The sequence below is a fragment of the Ciona intestinalis genome, unplaced genomic scaffold (assembly GCF_000224145.3).
Source record: "Ciona intestinalis unplaced genomic scaffold, KH HT000085.2, whole genome shotgun sequence".
Taxonomy (NCBI): Eukaryota; Metazoa; Chordata; class Ascidiacea; order Phlebobranchia; family Cionidae; genus Ciona; species Ciona intestinalis.
The window spans coordinates 21,472-37,638 of record NW_004190407.2 but is presented as its reverse complement, the minus strand read 5'-3'; the positions used below and the strand labels follow the sequence as shown (position 1 = coordinate 37,638).

At 34.5% G+C, this 16,167-nt stretch overlaps 3 protein-coding genes across 4 annotated transcripts in view; all 3 read left to right on the top strand.

Annotated features, from left to right (window-relative positions):
- The first annotated feature begins 382 nt into the window (after nt 1-382).
- On the top strand, nt 383-6,256 carry LOC113474066 (FH1/FH2 domain-containing protein 3-like). Of its 2 annotated transcripts, XM_026838435.1 has the most exons (9): nt 383-590; nt 1,134-1,253; nt 2,206-2,367; nt 2,687-2,877; nt 3,646-3,838; nt 4,399-4,455; nt 5,048-5,159; nt 5,509-5,676; nt 5,928-6,256. In XM_026838435.1, the coding sequence occupies exons 1-9, from the start codon at nt 420-422 to the stop codon at nt 5,990-5,992; spliced, it is 1,239 nt and encodes a 412-aa protein (XP_026694236.1). In that variant the 5' UTR covers nt 383-419; the 3' UTR covers nt 5,993-6,256. The 2 variants fall into 2 exon arrangements, with proteins under 2 accessions (XP_026694236.1, XP_026694237.1); XM_026838436.1 differs by lacking the exon at nt 4,399-4,455 and having other exon boundaries at nt 384-590.
- A 399-nt stretch (nt 6,257-6,655) lies between these two features.
- LOC100187222 (aspartyl aminopeptidase-like) lies at nt 6,656-9,223 on the top strand. Its single transcript, XM_002129046.5, has one exon. The coding sequence runs from the start codon at nt 7,418-7,420 to the stop codon at nt 8,765-8,767; it is 1,350 nt and encodes a 449-aa protein (XP_002129082.1). The 5' UTR covers nt 6,656-7,417; the 3' UTR covers nt 8,768-9,223.
- Nucleotides 9,224-9,576: 353 nt separating this feature from the next.
- LOC100180116 (pleckstrin homology domain-containing family A member 8-like) overlaps nt 9,577-16,167 on the top strand; it is an 8,485-nt gene continuing 1,894 nt past the window's right edge. The window contains 11 exon segments of the mRNA XM_026838438.1: nt 9,577-10,099; nt 10,646-10,762; nt 11,193-11,348; nt 11,771-11,895; nt 12,419-12,616; nt 13,105-13,371; nt 13,373-13,464; nt 13,747-13,891; nt 14,388-14,589; nt 14,968-15,029; nt 15,517-15,596. Coding sequence (XP_026694239.1) covers nt 10,042-10,099; nt 10,646-10,762; nt 11,193-11,348; nt 11,771-11,895; nt 12,419-12,616; nt 13,105-13,371; nt 13,373-13,464; nt 13,747-13,891; nt 14,388-14,589; nt 14,968-15,029; nt 15,517-15,596 — 1,502 coding nt within the window. The 5' untranslated portion in view covers nt 9,577-10,041.

Below are 16,167 nucleotides of genomic sequence, written 5' to 3'. Positions count from 1 at the left end.
GCATGAGGTGTTTTTGTAGCTTGACAGCGAGCATAAGGTGTTTTTGTAGCTTGACAGTGAGCATGAGTTGTTGTGTAGCTTGACAATGAGCATGAGCTGTTTTAGTCGTTTGACAGTGAGCATGAGGTGCGTTTCTGCTGTTTAACAGTGAGCATGAGGTGTTTTTGTAGCTTGACAGTGAGCATGAGCTGTTTTAGTCGTTTGACAGTGTTTTGAGGTGTGTTTCTGCTGTTTAACAGTGAGCACGAGGTGTATGAATACACCATGTGTGTCTGGTGTATAAGAAGACACCCATGTTATAACTCAACAGTAAGCATGAGGTGTTTTAAAACACCCAAAATCTGCTATTTTTTATCAAAATTTTTTTTCTAATTTTTTTTTTTAATTTTTTTTTTAATTTTTTTTAGAAACTTTTGGGTATGATCCCAACTGAAGAGGAGATCACCGGCATCCAAGATGCTCTTCAGTCTTCCCCAGATGTTGCTCTCGGATCAGCAGAGCAATTTTTATTAACCCTGTCCTCAATTTCGGAACTGGAAGCTAGACTCAATTTATGGTCATTTAAATTGGACTACGATCTTTTAGAAAAGGTATGGTTTTATCATATAGTAGAGTGGGGGAAAATGGGACACTTTTTCGTTCTATTTTCTCATCCCGTTTAGTAGTAAACAAAGAACATTCAAAGAATTTTAAAACCGTATCCTTACAACTCCCATAGACCGTTGTTATTTGTTTAAAACACGATCAGGATGTTTGTATATTATGTGCTGAAGGTGTCCCGTCTTCCCTCACCCTAATATACAGTAGGATGGGGGAAAATGGGACAAATTTTTGTTCTATTTTCCCGTCCCGTTTAGTAGTAAACAAAAAACATTCAAAGAATTTTAAAACCGTATCCTTACAACTCCCATAGACTGTTGTTAATTGTTTAAAACTTGATCAGGATGTTTAAATAATACATGTTAAAAGTGTCCCATTTTCCCCAGCCCTACCACATATTTTGTTTCTATTTAAAGTTTAAGTTAATAATTAAACATGAATGGGTCATTTGTCTGCCTTTGGTTTAATTTTTAAAAACAAATTATTATTATTTTTTTTTTTTTCCTTTTTCAAAACTTTTTTTTTACTTTTAGGAAGTTGCAGACCCATTGCTGGATTTAAAAGACGCAATCGATGAATTGAAGAAAAACAAAACTTTAAGAGTTATACTGGCTGTTGTTCGTTCTATTGGAAATTTGCTGAATAATACGAAGGTATTTATTTTTGTTTTGTGTGAGGTCTTCAATAAAGCACACCTGAGACCTGGGATGTAGGTTCATTACCCCAACACCCAGGGTGCTACCATCTAGACCCCACTACAGCAGTTTATAGACACTTAATAATAGAGATTTTATTCTATAAGGGTGAGGTCTTCAGTGAAGCACACCTGAGACCTGGGATGTAGGTTCATTACCCCAACACCCAGGGTGCTACCATCTAGACCCCACTACAGCAGTTTATAGACACTTAATAATAGAGATTTTATTCTATAAGGGTGAGGTCTTCAGTGAAGCACACCTGAGACCTGGGATGTAGGTCTATTACCCCAACACCCAGGTGCTACCATCTAGACCCCACTGAGGCGGTTTATAGACACTAAATAATAGAAATTCTAAATAGAAAATCTAACCCAGAGGTAATGGGTTCAAGGCTCGTCGCTGCTACCATTATGGGCGTATGTGTCCTTGAGAAAGACACTTAACAGCAATTGCTCCAACCCAGTGGTCACTAATGGGTTGTCCAAATTATCAGCCACATATAAAAAAGAAAAAAATCTGACAAAGTAACATACATAGTTACTCCTTAGCTTGTACTAAGTGTATGAAACAGAACACTCGTGTTATAACGACTGTCGTTTCCGCCATGCGTGGATAAATAAGTTACACTACATTCATAACTTAAAAGCAGGCGCGAGTTGTATGAAACAGAACACTCGTGTTATAACGACTGTCGTTTCCGGCCACGAAAGGATAAAGCAAGTTACATTCATTTATACACCTCATGCTGACTGTCGAGTCCTAACATAAGTGTCTTATTATATAACAGGCAGATATAGTGTATTCATACACCTCATGCTTACTGTCAAAAAATAGTTAAAATAATTTTTAAAAAAGCAACACAAAAAATGTTACCCAAAAAATTAGTCTGAAAATTTTCATTGTTTAGGTCGAAGGATTTGATATTTCTTACTTGGCAAAAGTCCCGGATGTAAAAGACACGATACATAAGCAGTCGTTACTACATCATGTAACTCAATGCGTGATTGAGAAAAATCCAGAGTCCACGGACCTGTATTCTGAACTGGGGGCTCTGACAAGGTGTTCTCGGGTAAGGGAAAGCACCCATTTTGTTAAATATTAGGTGTTTTTAATTAACTTTTTTTTTGATAGCTATCTTTTTATTTTTTGGGTTAATAGTTGTAATAGCTTTTTTTATTTATTTTTAGTAGAAAATACAATTTTATAAATTTTAATTCAAATACAATATCTTTTCATTTTTTTAGTTGCATATATATTTATATATTTTTAGTGAAAAACACATTTTTTTTTTATTTTTAGTAAAAATGCAATATCTTTTCATTTTTAGGAAAAAAATACAATAGTTTTTTATGTTTCAGTAAAAAATGAAATTTCTGTTTTATTTTTAGGTCGATTTTGACATTTTAGAAGAGACACTCCAAGGGTTGGAAAAAAGATGTAAAAATTCTTGGGACCATTTAAAGATGATTGCAAAACATGAATCGAAAGCTGCATTTCGTTCTCGATTGTCGGAGTTTTTGCTCAACTCCGCACAAAGGATTATCACGCTTAAAGTTATTCATAGGAGGCTAATTAACAGGTACCTCGTGCTCACTGTCGAGTTATAACATGGGTGTCTTCTTATACACCAGACACACATGGTGTATTCATACACCTCATGCTCATTGTTTAGTTATAACATGAGTGTCTTCTTATACACCAGACACACATGGTGTATTCATACACCTCATGCTCACTGTTGAGTTATACGATGGGTGTCTTCTTATACACCAGACACACATGGTGTATTCATACACCTCATGCTCACTGTTGAGTTATAACATGAGTGTCTTCTTACACACCAGACACACATGGTGTATTCATACACCTCATGCTCACTGTTGAGTTATAACATGAGTGTCTTCTTATACACCAGACACACATGGTGTATTTATACACCTCGTGCTCACTGTTAAGTTATAACATGGGTGTCTTCTTATATACCAGACACACATGGTGTATTCATACACCTCATGCTCACTGTTAAGTTATAACATGGGTGTTTTCTTATACACCCGACACACATGGTGTATTCATACACCTCATGCCTAAAGATATTACCCAAAAAATAACCTCACAAAATCAACAACAATTTGTTTTGCAGTAAAATCCCTCCAAGACATTTTTTCCACACACAATTTTAAAATATGGGATATGGGATAATATGTATGCTATCTTTCCCACAGCACTATAAAAAAATAAAAATCTTTTTTTTTTAACTTACAATATAATAAAAAAAGAGAACAATTTTAGGTTTAACTATCAAAAAATAAATAATTTTTTCATTTTTAACTTTTTTCGTCTCCAGGTTCAAATCCACGCTCATATACTTCGGAGCATCAACGACAACAACAAAAGACACGTCGGTTCAAAGTTTTGCTCGAATGCTGTCAGAATTTGCTTTGGAATATCGCACATCAAGAGAGAGAACTCTTTCACAGAAAAGAAAAAAGCACGTAAAAGGAGAGAGAAATAGAACGAGAGGAAAAATGATCACGGAGGTTAGTTGTCTGTTTTTTTATTCTTATAGGTGTAGCAAACACCCCTTTTTTAATCAAGTGTATATAAATGTAAAAGGCTTGTCGCTGCTACTATTGTGGGCGTATTTTCTTGGGCAAGACACTTAACAGTAATTGCTCCAACCCAGTGGTCACTAATGAGTTGTCTAAATTATCAGCCATTCTGAAAAAAAATAAAAAACATATGGTCGTAAGCTGGCATGAGGGTATGAAACAGAACACTTGTGTTAAAACGACTGTCGTTTTCAGGCCACGCGAGGATAAATAAGTTACATTAATTCATATCTCTTTGCACACTTTTGTTTTTATTAGAAGTTTAACTTGATAATAATTAAACATAAATGGCTCTTTGTCTGCTAGGTGTCGCGACCACGCTTATTTTCTTCCATTTAAATGTAAATATGTTTTTAACTGTAAGCGTGTTTTAACAACTGTTGTTTTGTCGCTATATCCTGTCTTTTCATTTCAAATATTTTTAAGTTTTAGCTTTCTTTCTATTTATCTTACTTTTCTTCCTTCTCAACTTTCCAATTTAAATTTAGGATGACGTATTTTTGGACGATGTTTTTGCTCTAACAGATGATGATCTTATTAATTTTGTGAGTTCCTTTTTCTTCTGCTTTCTCTCCTATTCCTTCTTCGCTCTTTTTTTTTGTAACTTCTCTCATTTTTCTTTTTTCTATAGATTCTCTCATTTATGCTTTTTTATAGCTTCTTTGTTTTCTTTTTCTGTAACTTCTCTTATTTTGCTTTTTTTATAGTTTCTCTCATTTTTCTTTTTTCTGTAGCTTCTCTTAATTTTCTTTGCAGAAAAAAGGTTAAACAGATTGGTTAGGCACTTCCATTGTAACCTAAGGATTCTGGGTTCAATGCTCGCTGCTGCCACTGTTGTGGACATGTGTCTTTAAGAAGGACATTAATGTTCATTGCTCCAACCCAGTGGTCACTATTTTTTATCTAAATTATGAAAAAGCAAAACAAAAAAAACAATCACTTACAAAGTTGCATTTGTAATAACTCGTAGCTGGTACAAGGTATATGAAACAAAACACCTGTGTTATGATGACTGTCATTACACGCGAATATAATTTGCATTCTATCATTACACGTGAATATACAATTTAGTTTACATTCATTCATCTTTAGTCCAACAGCAGTAGCATTATTTAATATTTTTTTCCAAAATTTTAGACCCGAAAATTTTCCGCAACCGAAGAACAACTAAAACAAAAACAAATGGAAAACGTTCTCAGACCAACTGAAGTACAATTTGAAAAAAGGTCCCGTTCTAGAAGCCAAAAAGGTGGGAAATTTTACTGTTTTTATATATAGTAGGGTGGGGGAAGATGGGACACTTTAGCACACAATATCCAAATATCCTGATCGTTTTTTAAACAATTAACAACGGTCTATAGGAGTCGTGAGGATATGGTTTTATAATTTTTTGAATGTTCTTTGTTTGCTATACCAAATGGGATGAGTAAATAGAATGAAAAAGTGTCCTATCTTTCCCAACCCTACTATATAGGTTAAATGGGTTTATGAAAAAGCATCAAATATAGAAAATTAAAAAAAAAATTCTGAAAAAACGCAGTAACTAAAATTTTTTTTACAATTTTTTTCTCTAAAAAAACTAACATATTTCTTTGCAGCTGGTAAAAAATCGGAACACGTGCCATCTTCCCCCTCTGTGACGTCACCAGATGATGTCACTGACAAGATCATGGAACAGCTCGTGAAAACGGCAACGCAAGTGCCTCGTGAGCGGTCGACTCCCGTGAGCAGGCGAAAGAGATCACGAAACTCACAAAGAAAATCACGTAAGTTGGGGTTTCATGCGTTTTGAATTTGCTATGTTTGGTTGGGGTAAGATGGTACATTTTACATTTAATGTATTGGGGTAAGATGGTTCATGGTTACATTAAAATGTATTTAAGTAACTAAGACAAAATCCATGTTTTATTTTAAAAGGGACACAAAAAATTAAAGAATTTTAATTGTAAATAGAAAAAAAAATTTTGGATATTTTAATATAGTTTGTAAACATTAAAAATATTGTTTTATTTTTTAGTGAGAAGAACTTTAAAGGGGGGCCTTACAGACGAAGAAAAAGCTGTAATAATGGGCAATTTATGATGACGTCACAAACGTTTTCTTTTTTTTCATTGTGCAAAAAAATTTAAATAAATTTTCATTTTTTAAAAAATTTGATTTTGGTATAAATAGCTGGATTTGACGTGTTTTATGACGTCATCGTGACGTCATTACCCTGCCGCTCGTTTCGCGCATGTCGTTTTATGTGTTCTTTGTTTTTAATGTACAGTATTGCTCTGTTCCCGAAGAAAATAATAATTACTGTTGCGAAAATTTGATTTTTTTGAATAAATATGCTTTCAAAAATGCGAGAGTTTTCAAGAGAGATTTGAATAAAAAAAACTGAAGGAAAAAAACAGGAAACGGAAATACGTTAAATTTAGCATTAGAAATGCTCCAGCGCCGTGGTCACTAATGGGTTGTTCAAATTATCAGCCATATATAAAAAATTCCCCCCAAAATAATGACTTACAAAGTAACATACATGGTAACTCGTAAGCTGGCACGAGGTGTATGAAACAGAACACTCATGTTATAACGACTGTCGTTTTCCAGCCACGCAACGATAAATAAAAGTAAGTTACATTCATTCAAAAAAATACTTTAAATTTAGCGGATCATCTTTCTTTTAATTATTATCTGCTAGATGTCGCTGGTAAGCAAACTGTTATTGCAGACGTGGTAGTGGTAGTACACTTAATTTAAACATTTAAAAAGCGGTCAAAATATTTGTTTTTGAGCTATTTTCTTGGGGTATTTTCAACGCTTTTGTTTTCTGTTTAATACTAGATGCATCTGCAAATAAATTGCACCATGTTTTCTATTAGTTTCGACTATTAAACGGTTTATATTTATATATATTTAGAAATTAGAATTAATTTTTGTTTTGTTGGTAATTTTCTCGAAAATTGACGCAAAAATAATGTAATCGTTTTTGCGTTGTTTTGTTGTGTATGTTCTAAAGCGTTGTTTGAGTTAACTGCTTTATGGTTTTCTAATTCGTTTTATAGGCCTTATTTCTGAATCTATTGCAGTGTGTGGATAAGCAGACATAACTTTTGGTTGGTTTGGTCATTTATATTCTCATGGGTGGGAACTTGAGTGGCTTATCCATGGTTACCACTCCCACGCCCACAATTGAGCTAATATATGAATGAAAGCTAATATATTTAGAACCTAATAAATGTATTTTGCTAATAATATATATGTATATATATATATATATAATTATGGGTATATGTTTATTTTATGGATGGTGCAACCGACCCACTTTTTAACTGAAGCTTTCCCACACTTTTTATTTTTAGTTTTTTTAATGAATGTCGTTATATTAAATAACTTTTATCAATAATGTGTTTTAAAAACTATCTTTTTAATGCAGCAAAAAATTGTAATACAGTATGTGTTTACAAAAATTATCAATAAAAACTTTTTTCAGCCATAAGCCATAATACAACATTTTTTAAAATGTCGCTCAAAATTGCCAAAGATTTTCTTAAGTTTGTTGACGCTGGGCCATCGCCTTACCATGTGGTGCACGAATGCCGTTCTCGGTTAGTGGCCGCTGGTTTTACGGAGCTCAAAGAGCGGGACCACTGGAGCATAACGCCAAGCGGGAAGTTTTTCATGACGAGGAACCAATCTACTATTATTGCCTTCTCTGTTGGGAAAAATTTTCGACCCGGAAATGGTTTCACAATTGTAGGCGCTCATACCGATAGCCCGTGCTTAAGAGTTAAGGTTAACAGTGCTAGGCAAAAGCAAGGGTATCAGCAAGTGGCTACGGAGTGCTATGGTGGGGGGAACTGGAATTCCTGGTTTGATAGAGACCTAAAAATAGCTGGTCGGGTGCTCGTTGCTGGGGAAAACGGGAAAATGACGTCAGAGTTAGTGCATGTAAATCGTCCAGTTATAAGAGTGCCCCATTTGGCTATACACCTGCAAAGAGAAATGAATGAGAAGTTCTCGATTAATAAGGAGACGCATTTAGTGCCGATTTTCGCTTTGGAATCTGACAAGCAATTGAATAAACCATCGGAAAAGCACCTGACTATTCTTATGAATATGCTGGGTAAAGAAATAGGGTCTTCTGCGGAAAAAATCGTTGATTTTGATCTTTTTCTGGCAGACCATCAGCCGTCTGCTATTGGGGGTGTTTTGGAGGAATTTATTTTTGCTCCGAGATTGGATAACCTTCTAAGCAGCTATGCCGGGCTTCAAGCGCTCATTGAGTCCTCTTCGGACCTCTCTTCGGAGCAAAATGTCCGGATGGTGGCGCTTTTTGATAACGAAGAAGTGGGATCAAACAGCGCTCAAGGAGCAGGGTCCTCTCTAACGGAATACATCCTGAGGCGAATTTCTTCTGATCCCAAAAATCCAACCTCGTTCGAAGAAGCAGTGCCCAAATCTTTGCTGATAAGCGCCGACATGGCGCATGGGGTACACCCTAATTACCCAGAGAAGCATGAGTCACACATGCGGCCCACATTGCACGGCGGTCCCGTTATTAAAACCAATAATAACCAGCGGTATGCAACGACGGCCATTACCGCGACAATCGTCCGCGAATCGGCGAAAATTGCGGGCGTGCCAACGCAAGATGTTATGGTTCGTAACGACGCTGGTTGTGGCTCAACTATTGGCCCGATTTTAGCTACCAGGCTTGGTATTCGAACCGTAGACGTTGGGGCAGCACAATTGAGCATGCATTCCTGTCGAGAAGTGTGTGGCGTTCTAGCACCAGAGCAGTGCTTGAAGCTGTACGTTGCATTTTTCCAGAATTTCCCGAAAATTGACGAAAATATTTCTGTTGAGTGAATTTTGGAGTTTAAACACTAGATGGATAAGAGAGTAATTATTTGTGATTTTTTGACGGAAAGTTCATTTTTTTTGTGATTAAAATTTATTTATGTAATGTGTTGAAATTTTTAATTTTTTTTCTGCTGTAGTTGTTACTTAGCGTATTATATGTATAGTAGGGGGGGCAAGATGAGACATTTTTAGCACATATTATCAAAATATCCTGATCATGTTTTAAAAATGAACAACGGTCTATGGGAGTCGTGAAGATACGGTTTCATAATTCTTTGAATGTTCTTTATTTGCTACCAAATGGGACGAGAAAATAGAATGAACAGGTGTTCCATCTTCCCCCACTCTATATATATAAATAGATTGATTTTTGAGTAAATATTGTAAATTTTAATAATACAGTTCATATGGCAAGACACAATGAGAGTCATCATAATTTTCTTGGTAAAAAATTACCAAAAATGCTGTATAAAAGGTATATATATATATAATTATAATATATATATAGAAACTTGGTTTCTGTCTAAAATGTTAAAAAACGTTAAAAAATGTTAAAAAAATGCCTCAAAACGTTTATAATGTAATAAGAACTGTTGAATTGTGTCGAAATTTTATTATAAACCGTACAGTATATTAATAGGGCGAGGGAAGATGGGACACCTTTAGCATACAATATCCAAATATCCTGATCCTGTTTTAAACAATTAACAACGGTCTATGGGAGTCGTGAGGATACGGTTTTATAATTCTTTGAATGTTCTTTGCTTACTACCCAATGGGACGAGAAAATAGAATTAAAATGGTGTCCCATCTTCTCCCACACTACTTTACTGCAATTAAATTTACTGTGTTAATTTTTCATTTATATTGCAAAATTTTGAAAACAAAAACTTTTTAATTTTAATAACTTGAGAAAACTGTCTCAATTTAAAACGACTTGTTAAAAAAAATTTTTGAAATAGTGAGATTATATACATAATGAAGTTATTAGTATATAAAGTTAAACTTTTAAAGAATTATAAAATGGTGTGCTATCTTGCTCAAAAACCTAATATATAAAATTTAAATCATATTAAATTTATGCAACGCAAATTTTTCACTGTTTTTTTCAATCTTTGATTGCAATTGTCATAACATTGACTCAAAATCTTGATTTCTTTTCAATTTAGTGTTGATTTTGTGAAAATCTGCAGGAATTAGAAAAAATGTGTTAGATCTTCAAATATATTATACATTTATATTAGTTTTTTTGAGGATATTAAAACTTTTTTGAGAAAAAAATGTCGATTCCTGAAGAAATGGAAGGTGTGGTTTATAAATGGACGAACTATTGGGGTGGTAAGAACATTTTATGTCAATAAATTACAAAATGAATTTATTTTATCTTCACGTGGCCAGAAAACGACAGTAATTATAAAACATTTTTTTATGTTTTTTAAAATTTGTTAGTTTTATGTATGGCTGATAATTTAGACAACTTATTAGTGACCACTGGGTTGGAGCATTTCCTGTTACGTCGCTTGTCCAACGATTTAAATGCTCACAATGGTAGCGGTGACTTTTTTATCTACGTTTCCCGGGAATTGTATAGTCGTAAGACTAGACTAGACTTAAAAATAATTAAACATAACCTGGAATACGTAATTGTTCTGCTAGGTGCATCCCTAGCGACCACGCTTATTTTCTTCCACCAAATGTAAATATGTTTTTAACTGTAAGCGTGTTTTAACAACTGTTGTTTTGTCGCTACATCATGTCTTTTCGTTTAAAATATTTCTAAATCTTCGCTACCGTAATCGAAGAGACGAATAAAGTTATCGTTATTAGGATTATAATTAATAAAAAAAAACCAGTTTCTAATTTTCAAGAAACCTTACTTTTTAGGGTGGCAGCCGAGATGGCTTGTTTTAAAAAAAGGAATTCTCTCGTATTACAACAGCCAGGAAGAAGTAGACATGGGATGCAGAGCTTCCATTAAAATTTCAGCCGGAGATATTATACGTAAATATTCTGTTATTTCTACTCAGCAGTGAGCATGAGGTGTATCAATAGACCTTGTGTGTTTGGTGTATAGGAAGACCCCCTTGTTATAACTTAACAGTGAGCATGAGATGTATAAATACATCATGTGTGTCTGGTGTATAAGAAGACATTCGTTTTATAACTCAACAACAGTGAGCATGAGGTGTATGAATACACCATGTGTGTCTGGTGTATAAGAAGACACCCATGTTATAACTCAACAGTGAGCATGACTGCATGAGGTGTATGAGTACATCATGTGTGTCCGGTGTATATGAAGACAGCCATGTTATAACTCAAAAGTAACTAAAAAAAAACTGGACAGTGAGCATGAGGTGTAAAACACACCTATAAAAATACTAAAACTCGACAGCGAGCATGAGGTGTACCTAACTTTAAACCCATTTAGCCTACCCAAACGACAATACAAGATTTGATGTGGTAGTACATAACGAACAGAGATGGTATCTTAAAACTAGTAACCCAGCCGAGCGACAAGCATGGCTGATTGAATTAGGCACTGCTAAAGCAGGCAGGGGGGATGGGAGAGAAAATTTAGAAAAACGTAAGTTTTTCAACCTAGTATTTACTTTATAAATAGCCTATATATATGTATATTAATATATATGTTTACATTTGTAGGGTGGGGGAAAATGGGACACTTTTACGACAAATTATCAAAATATCCTGATCGTGTTTTAAACAATTAACAACGGTCTATGGGAGTCGAGAGGATAGGGTTTATATTTCTTTGAATGTTCTTTGTTTACTACCTAATGGATTGAGAAAATGGAATAAAAAAGTGTCCCATCTTCCCCCACCCTACTGTATTCTCAAATTTTCATAATATTTTACAAGAGTATCACAAATTTCTGTGCAGCTCCTTGTTTGTCTTTTTTCTCCTTTTTTATTTTCACTAAACTAACCAAAGTTGAAAGAAATCAAAATTTTTAACAATTTTCACAAAAAAATTTCACATGATTGCAGAATCCCGTGAAGCCCATGATGAGCTGCGCACGTGCATGAGCGAAGTTCGATTATTTTGTGATCTCCTTGTACAACAAGCTGTTGTTTTAAAAGAGGAATCTCAAAAAGATTCCCCAAATGCAGAAGTAAGTAAGAATGAATGAATGTAACTTATTTTATTCTCGCATATCGGGGCAATGACAGTCATTATAACACAGGTGTTCTGTTTCATACACCTCGTGCCTGCTTTTATGTTATGAACAAATGTAACTTGCTTTATTCTTGTGTGGCGGGGTAATGACAGTCATTATAACAGGGGTGTTCTGTTTCATACACCTTGTGTCTGCTTTTAAGTTAAAAATGAATAAATGTAACTTGTTTCTTCTCGCATGGCAGGGCAATGGCAGTAATAATAACAAAAAGATATAGTAGGGTGGGGGAAGATGGGACACTTTATCATTCTATTTACTGGTCGTGGTCACATTTGGTAGTAAACAAAGAAAATTCAAATAAATATAATTCCGTATCCTTACGACTCCCATAGACCGTTGTTAATTGTAAAAAACACGATCAGGATATTTAGATATTCTGTGTTAAATGTGTCCCATCTTCCCCCACTCTACTATATATATACTATATATATGTATAAAAAAAATCTTTTTTTTTCAGAAACTGACCGATTCTAGCGTGTTACTTTCTACGAGCTGCGACACATTTCTTGCCAGTTTAGGTCGTTGTATATCGATTTCAGAAGCCACGTTTAAAATCCCGACACCCCCTGGCCACATGCTTATGACTATGCGATCGCAATCGTTGGATGGGAAAGGGACTTTACCGCGACTTAATTTGAACAAAACTAGAAAAAAGGTAATTTTTTTTTTCTTGTTAAATTTTTGTAAGTGCTGGTGTAAAAAGTAATAAATTATAAAAAAATCTTAAAAATTTAAACAAAACTAAAAAAAATCTGTTTTAGGGTGGGGAAAGATGGGAAACCTTTTCATTTATTTTCTTGTCCCATTTGGTAGTAAACAAAGAGCATTCAAAGAATTATAAAACTGTTTCCTCACGACTCCAATAGACCGTTGTTAATTGTTTAAAACACGATCAGGATATTTGGATAATATGTGCCAAAAGTGTCCCATCTTTCCCCATCCTACTATATACACTGTTTAATAAATTAAATAAAAAGTAGGCTAATTATTTTAAAAAAAATGTCTTAATGCTTATTTTGAACTTAATAGGCCTAAAGAAGTTTAAAAAAGAAAAAAAAAACTGTTAAAAATAGGATGTAGTATAGTTACGTTATATCAATTTCTTTGTTTGTTTATTTTATTTCCAAAACTTTATTTCTACAGCGGCAATCTCGGAGCGTGGGTCCTACGACCCCTATTAGCCCCTCACCCATTAGGGAAATCCCCCTGAACAACAATAATAAAGGTTTTAACTCCGATTTATCCTCGTTGACCAGTAGTAACCCCTCACCAACCCAGAGTGACCCCACTTTGACCTCTAGTGACCCCTACACGACACAAAATAACCCTGTTACCCCTAATTTGAGGGGAAACCCCCACCAAAAACTTAAAAACCCCAGAACCTATCCCAAATCAAAGGGTGGTTACCCCTAACCCCTCTGGGACCCCATTAGGGATCAGGGAAACCCCCCATCACCCAAACGAAGATGAACCTCTGACATTTTTTTCTGCAATGTTACACAGGTATTATGCATAAATTTAACAAATACACAACTTATAATACTGTGGGGGAATACGGGACACCTTTAGCACATAATATCCAAATATCCTGATCGTGCTTTAAACAATTAACAACGGTCTAAGGAAGTCGTTAGGATACGGTTTCATAATTCTTTGAATGTTCTTTGACGAGAAAATAGAATGAAATTGTGTCCCATCTTCCCCACCCTACTATATATGTATATATATATATATATAATATTTTTAAAAAAATGTTATTTTTTTTAATGTGTTTATTTTTTTTAGTTTTTCGGACATTACTTTATTACAAGATGGGGGAATCGACTCTATTTCATTTCTCCTATCGTGCGAGGGAATTATTCCGTTTCTTGATACGATAGGTTCGACTGCATTTGCTCCAGTCAAAATTGATTTTATGGGAAATATACGGGTAAGTCCTCATGCTCACCGTCGAATTTTGTGCAACTTATGCTCACTGTTGAGTTATAACATGGGTGTCTTCTTATACACCAGACACACATGGTGTATTAATACACCTCATGCTCACTGTTAAGTTATAACATGGGTGTCTTCTTATACACCAGACACACATGGTGTATTCATACACCTCATGCTCACTGTCAAATTATAACATGGGTGTCTTCTTATACACCAGACACACATGGTGTATTAATACACCTCATGCTCACTGTTAAGTTATAACATGGGTGTCTTCTTATACACCAGACACACATGGTGTATTAATACACCTCATGCTCACTGTTAAGTTATAACATGGGTGTCTTCTTATACACCAGACACACATGGTGTATTCATACACCTCATGCTCACTGTCAAATTATAACATGGGTGTCTTCTTATACACCAGACACACATGGTGTATTAATACATCTCATGCTCACTGTTAACCCTTTTTTACCCCACAGAAACTCCGAACTAAGCAATCTTCTGACCCCGAGCACTTTACAACCCTTCAAGACATTTTACACCAAGAAATAATCACTTCTACGTCAAAAGTCCGGAACTCAGCTACTGACGCCCTCATGTGGCTGAAACGAGGGCTTAGATTCGTCCAAAATTTTCTCGTCATTTTTAAAGATGGAGAACAAGATTTGACAGCTGCTTTGAGTAAGTTTGTAGTTTGGGGTTAAGGGGGTTTTTATTTTTTTTTTTTTTATAAAAAAATATTTTTTTTTTGTTGAAAATAAAGTAAAAACAATATTTTCTGCTACATTTGGGGTTTTAGAGAATTTTTTGGGTAATAGGGGCTATGCAGGTTAAAAAGCTATGGTTATATAGTTCTGTAAATATTCTTAGTTTACTATTAAATGGGACGATTAAATAGAATAAAAGCATGTCCCATCTTACCCCGACGTACTATATATTTTTTTATTGTCAAGTATAAAGGATATAGTTATATAATTATGTCAATATTCTTTATTTACTTCTATAGACTCTCCCCAACCTTTTTGTGTATTTTTACAAACATATATTTTTATCACACAGACAAATCGTATGCTGCTACTTTGAAGCCTTACCATGGTTGGGTAGTAAAAGGGATTTTTGCGGTAAGTAAAATTAACCAAAAAAATTTACTTTTTAAAAAATTATAAAAAATGACATATTTCTTATATGAATACACCTTGAGTAAAATTAACTGTAAAAATATTACTTTTTAAGAAACCAATAAAATCGACTTTTTTTATTTGAATGCACCCTGGGTGTTGGAGTAATAATAGACCTAAATCCCAGGTCTCAGGTGTGCCTCACTGAAGACCTCACCCTTATACAATAAAATATATATTATTAAGTGTCTATAAACTACCTGAGTGGGGTCTAGATGGTAGCACCCTGGGGCCTGGGTCTGGGTGTTGGGGTAATAGACCTTAGAGAAAAAAAAAAACGCAAAAAATATAAATAAAAACAATCAACATAGTTTTTAAAAATTATTTTATTTATTGTTTTAAATCAATTAAATTAATTCTAAAAATAGCAACAAAAATTGGGACAATTTTTTTTAGTTGTTATTATTTTTTATAAAAACATTTTTTTTAGCTTGCTGTTAAAGCAGCTCCTTACCCGAAAGATTTTATTCGAGCTTTGGCAACTGTACCTGATAATGTAGATGACCCACAGTAAGTACTCTGTTTTTTTAGATTTATACTATTGTTTCTATAATAATAATATAACAGAGTAGGGTGGGGGAAGATGGGACAACTTATCATTCTGTAACTTGACAATGAGCATGAGGTGTATGAATACACCATGTGTGTCTGGTATAAAAAAGACACCCATGTTATAACTTAACAGTGAGCATGAGGTGTATGAATACACCATGTGTGTCTGGTGTATAAGAAGACACCCATGTTATAACTTAACAGTGAGCATGAGGTGTATGAATACACCATATGTGTCTAGTGTATAAGAAGACACCCATGTTATAACTAAACAGTAAGCATGAGGTGTATGAATAAACCATGTGTGTCTGGTGTATAAGAAAACACCCATGTTATAACTCAACAGTGAGCATGAGGTGTATGAATACACCATGTGTGTCTGGTGTATAAGAAGACACCTATGTTATAACTCAACAGTGAGCATGAGGTGTATGAATACACCATGTGTGTCTGGTGTATAAGAAAACACCCATGTTATAACTCAACAGTGAGCATGAGGTGTCTGAATACACCATGTGTGTCTGGTGTA

What these genes read in the sequence shown, in the direction of transcription:
- LOC113474066 (XM_026838435.1), top strand. Translation starts at nt 420, where the DNA reads ATGATCCCAACTGAAGAGGAGATCACCGGCATCCAAGATGCTCTTCAG. An exon ending in ATTTGCTGAATAATACGAAG is followed by an intron (nt 1,254 to 2,205) that starts GTATTTATTTTT and finishes TTCATTGTTTAG; the next exon opens with GTCGAAGGATTTGATATTTC. An exon ending in CCGTTCTAGAAGCCAAAAAG is followed by an intron (nt 5,160 to 5,508) that starts GTGGGAAATTTT and finishes ATTTCTTTGCAG; the next exon opens with CTGGTAAAAAATCGGAACAC.
- LOC100187222 (XM_002129046.5), top strand. Translation starts at nt 7,418, where the DNA reads ATGTCGCTCAAAATTGCCAAAGATTTTCTTAAGTTTGTTGACGCTGGG.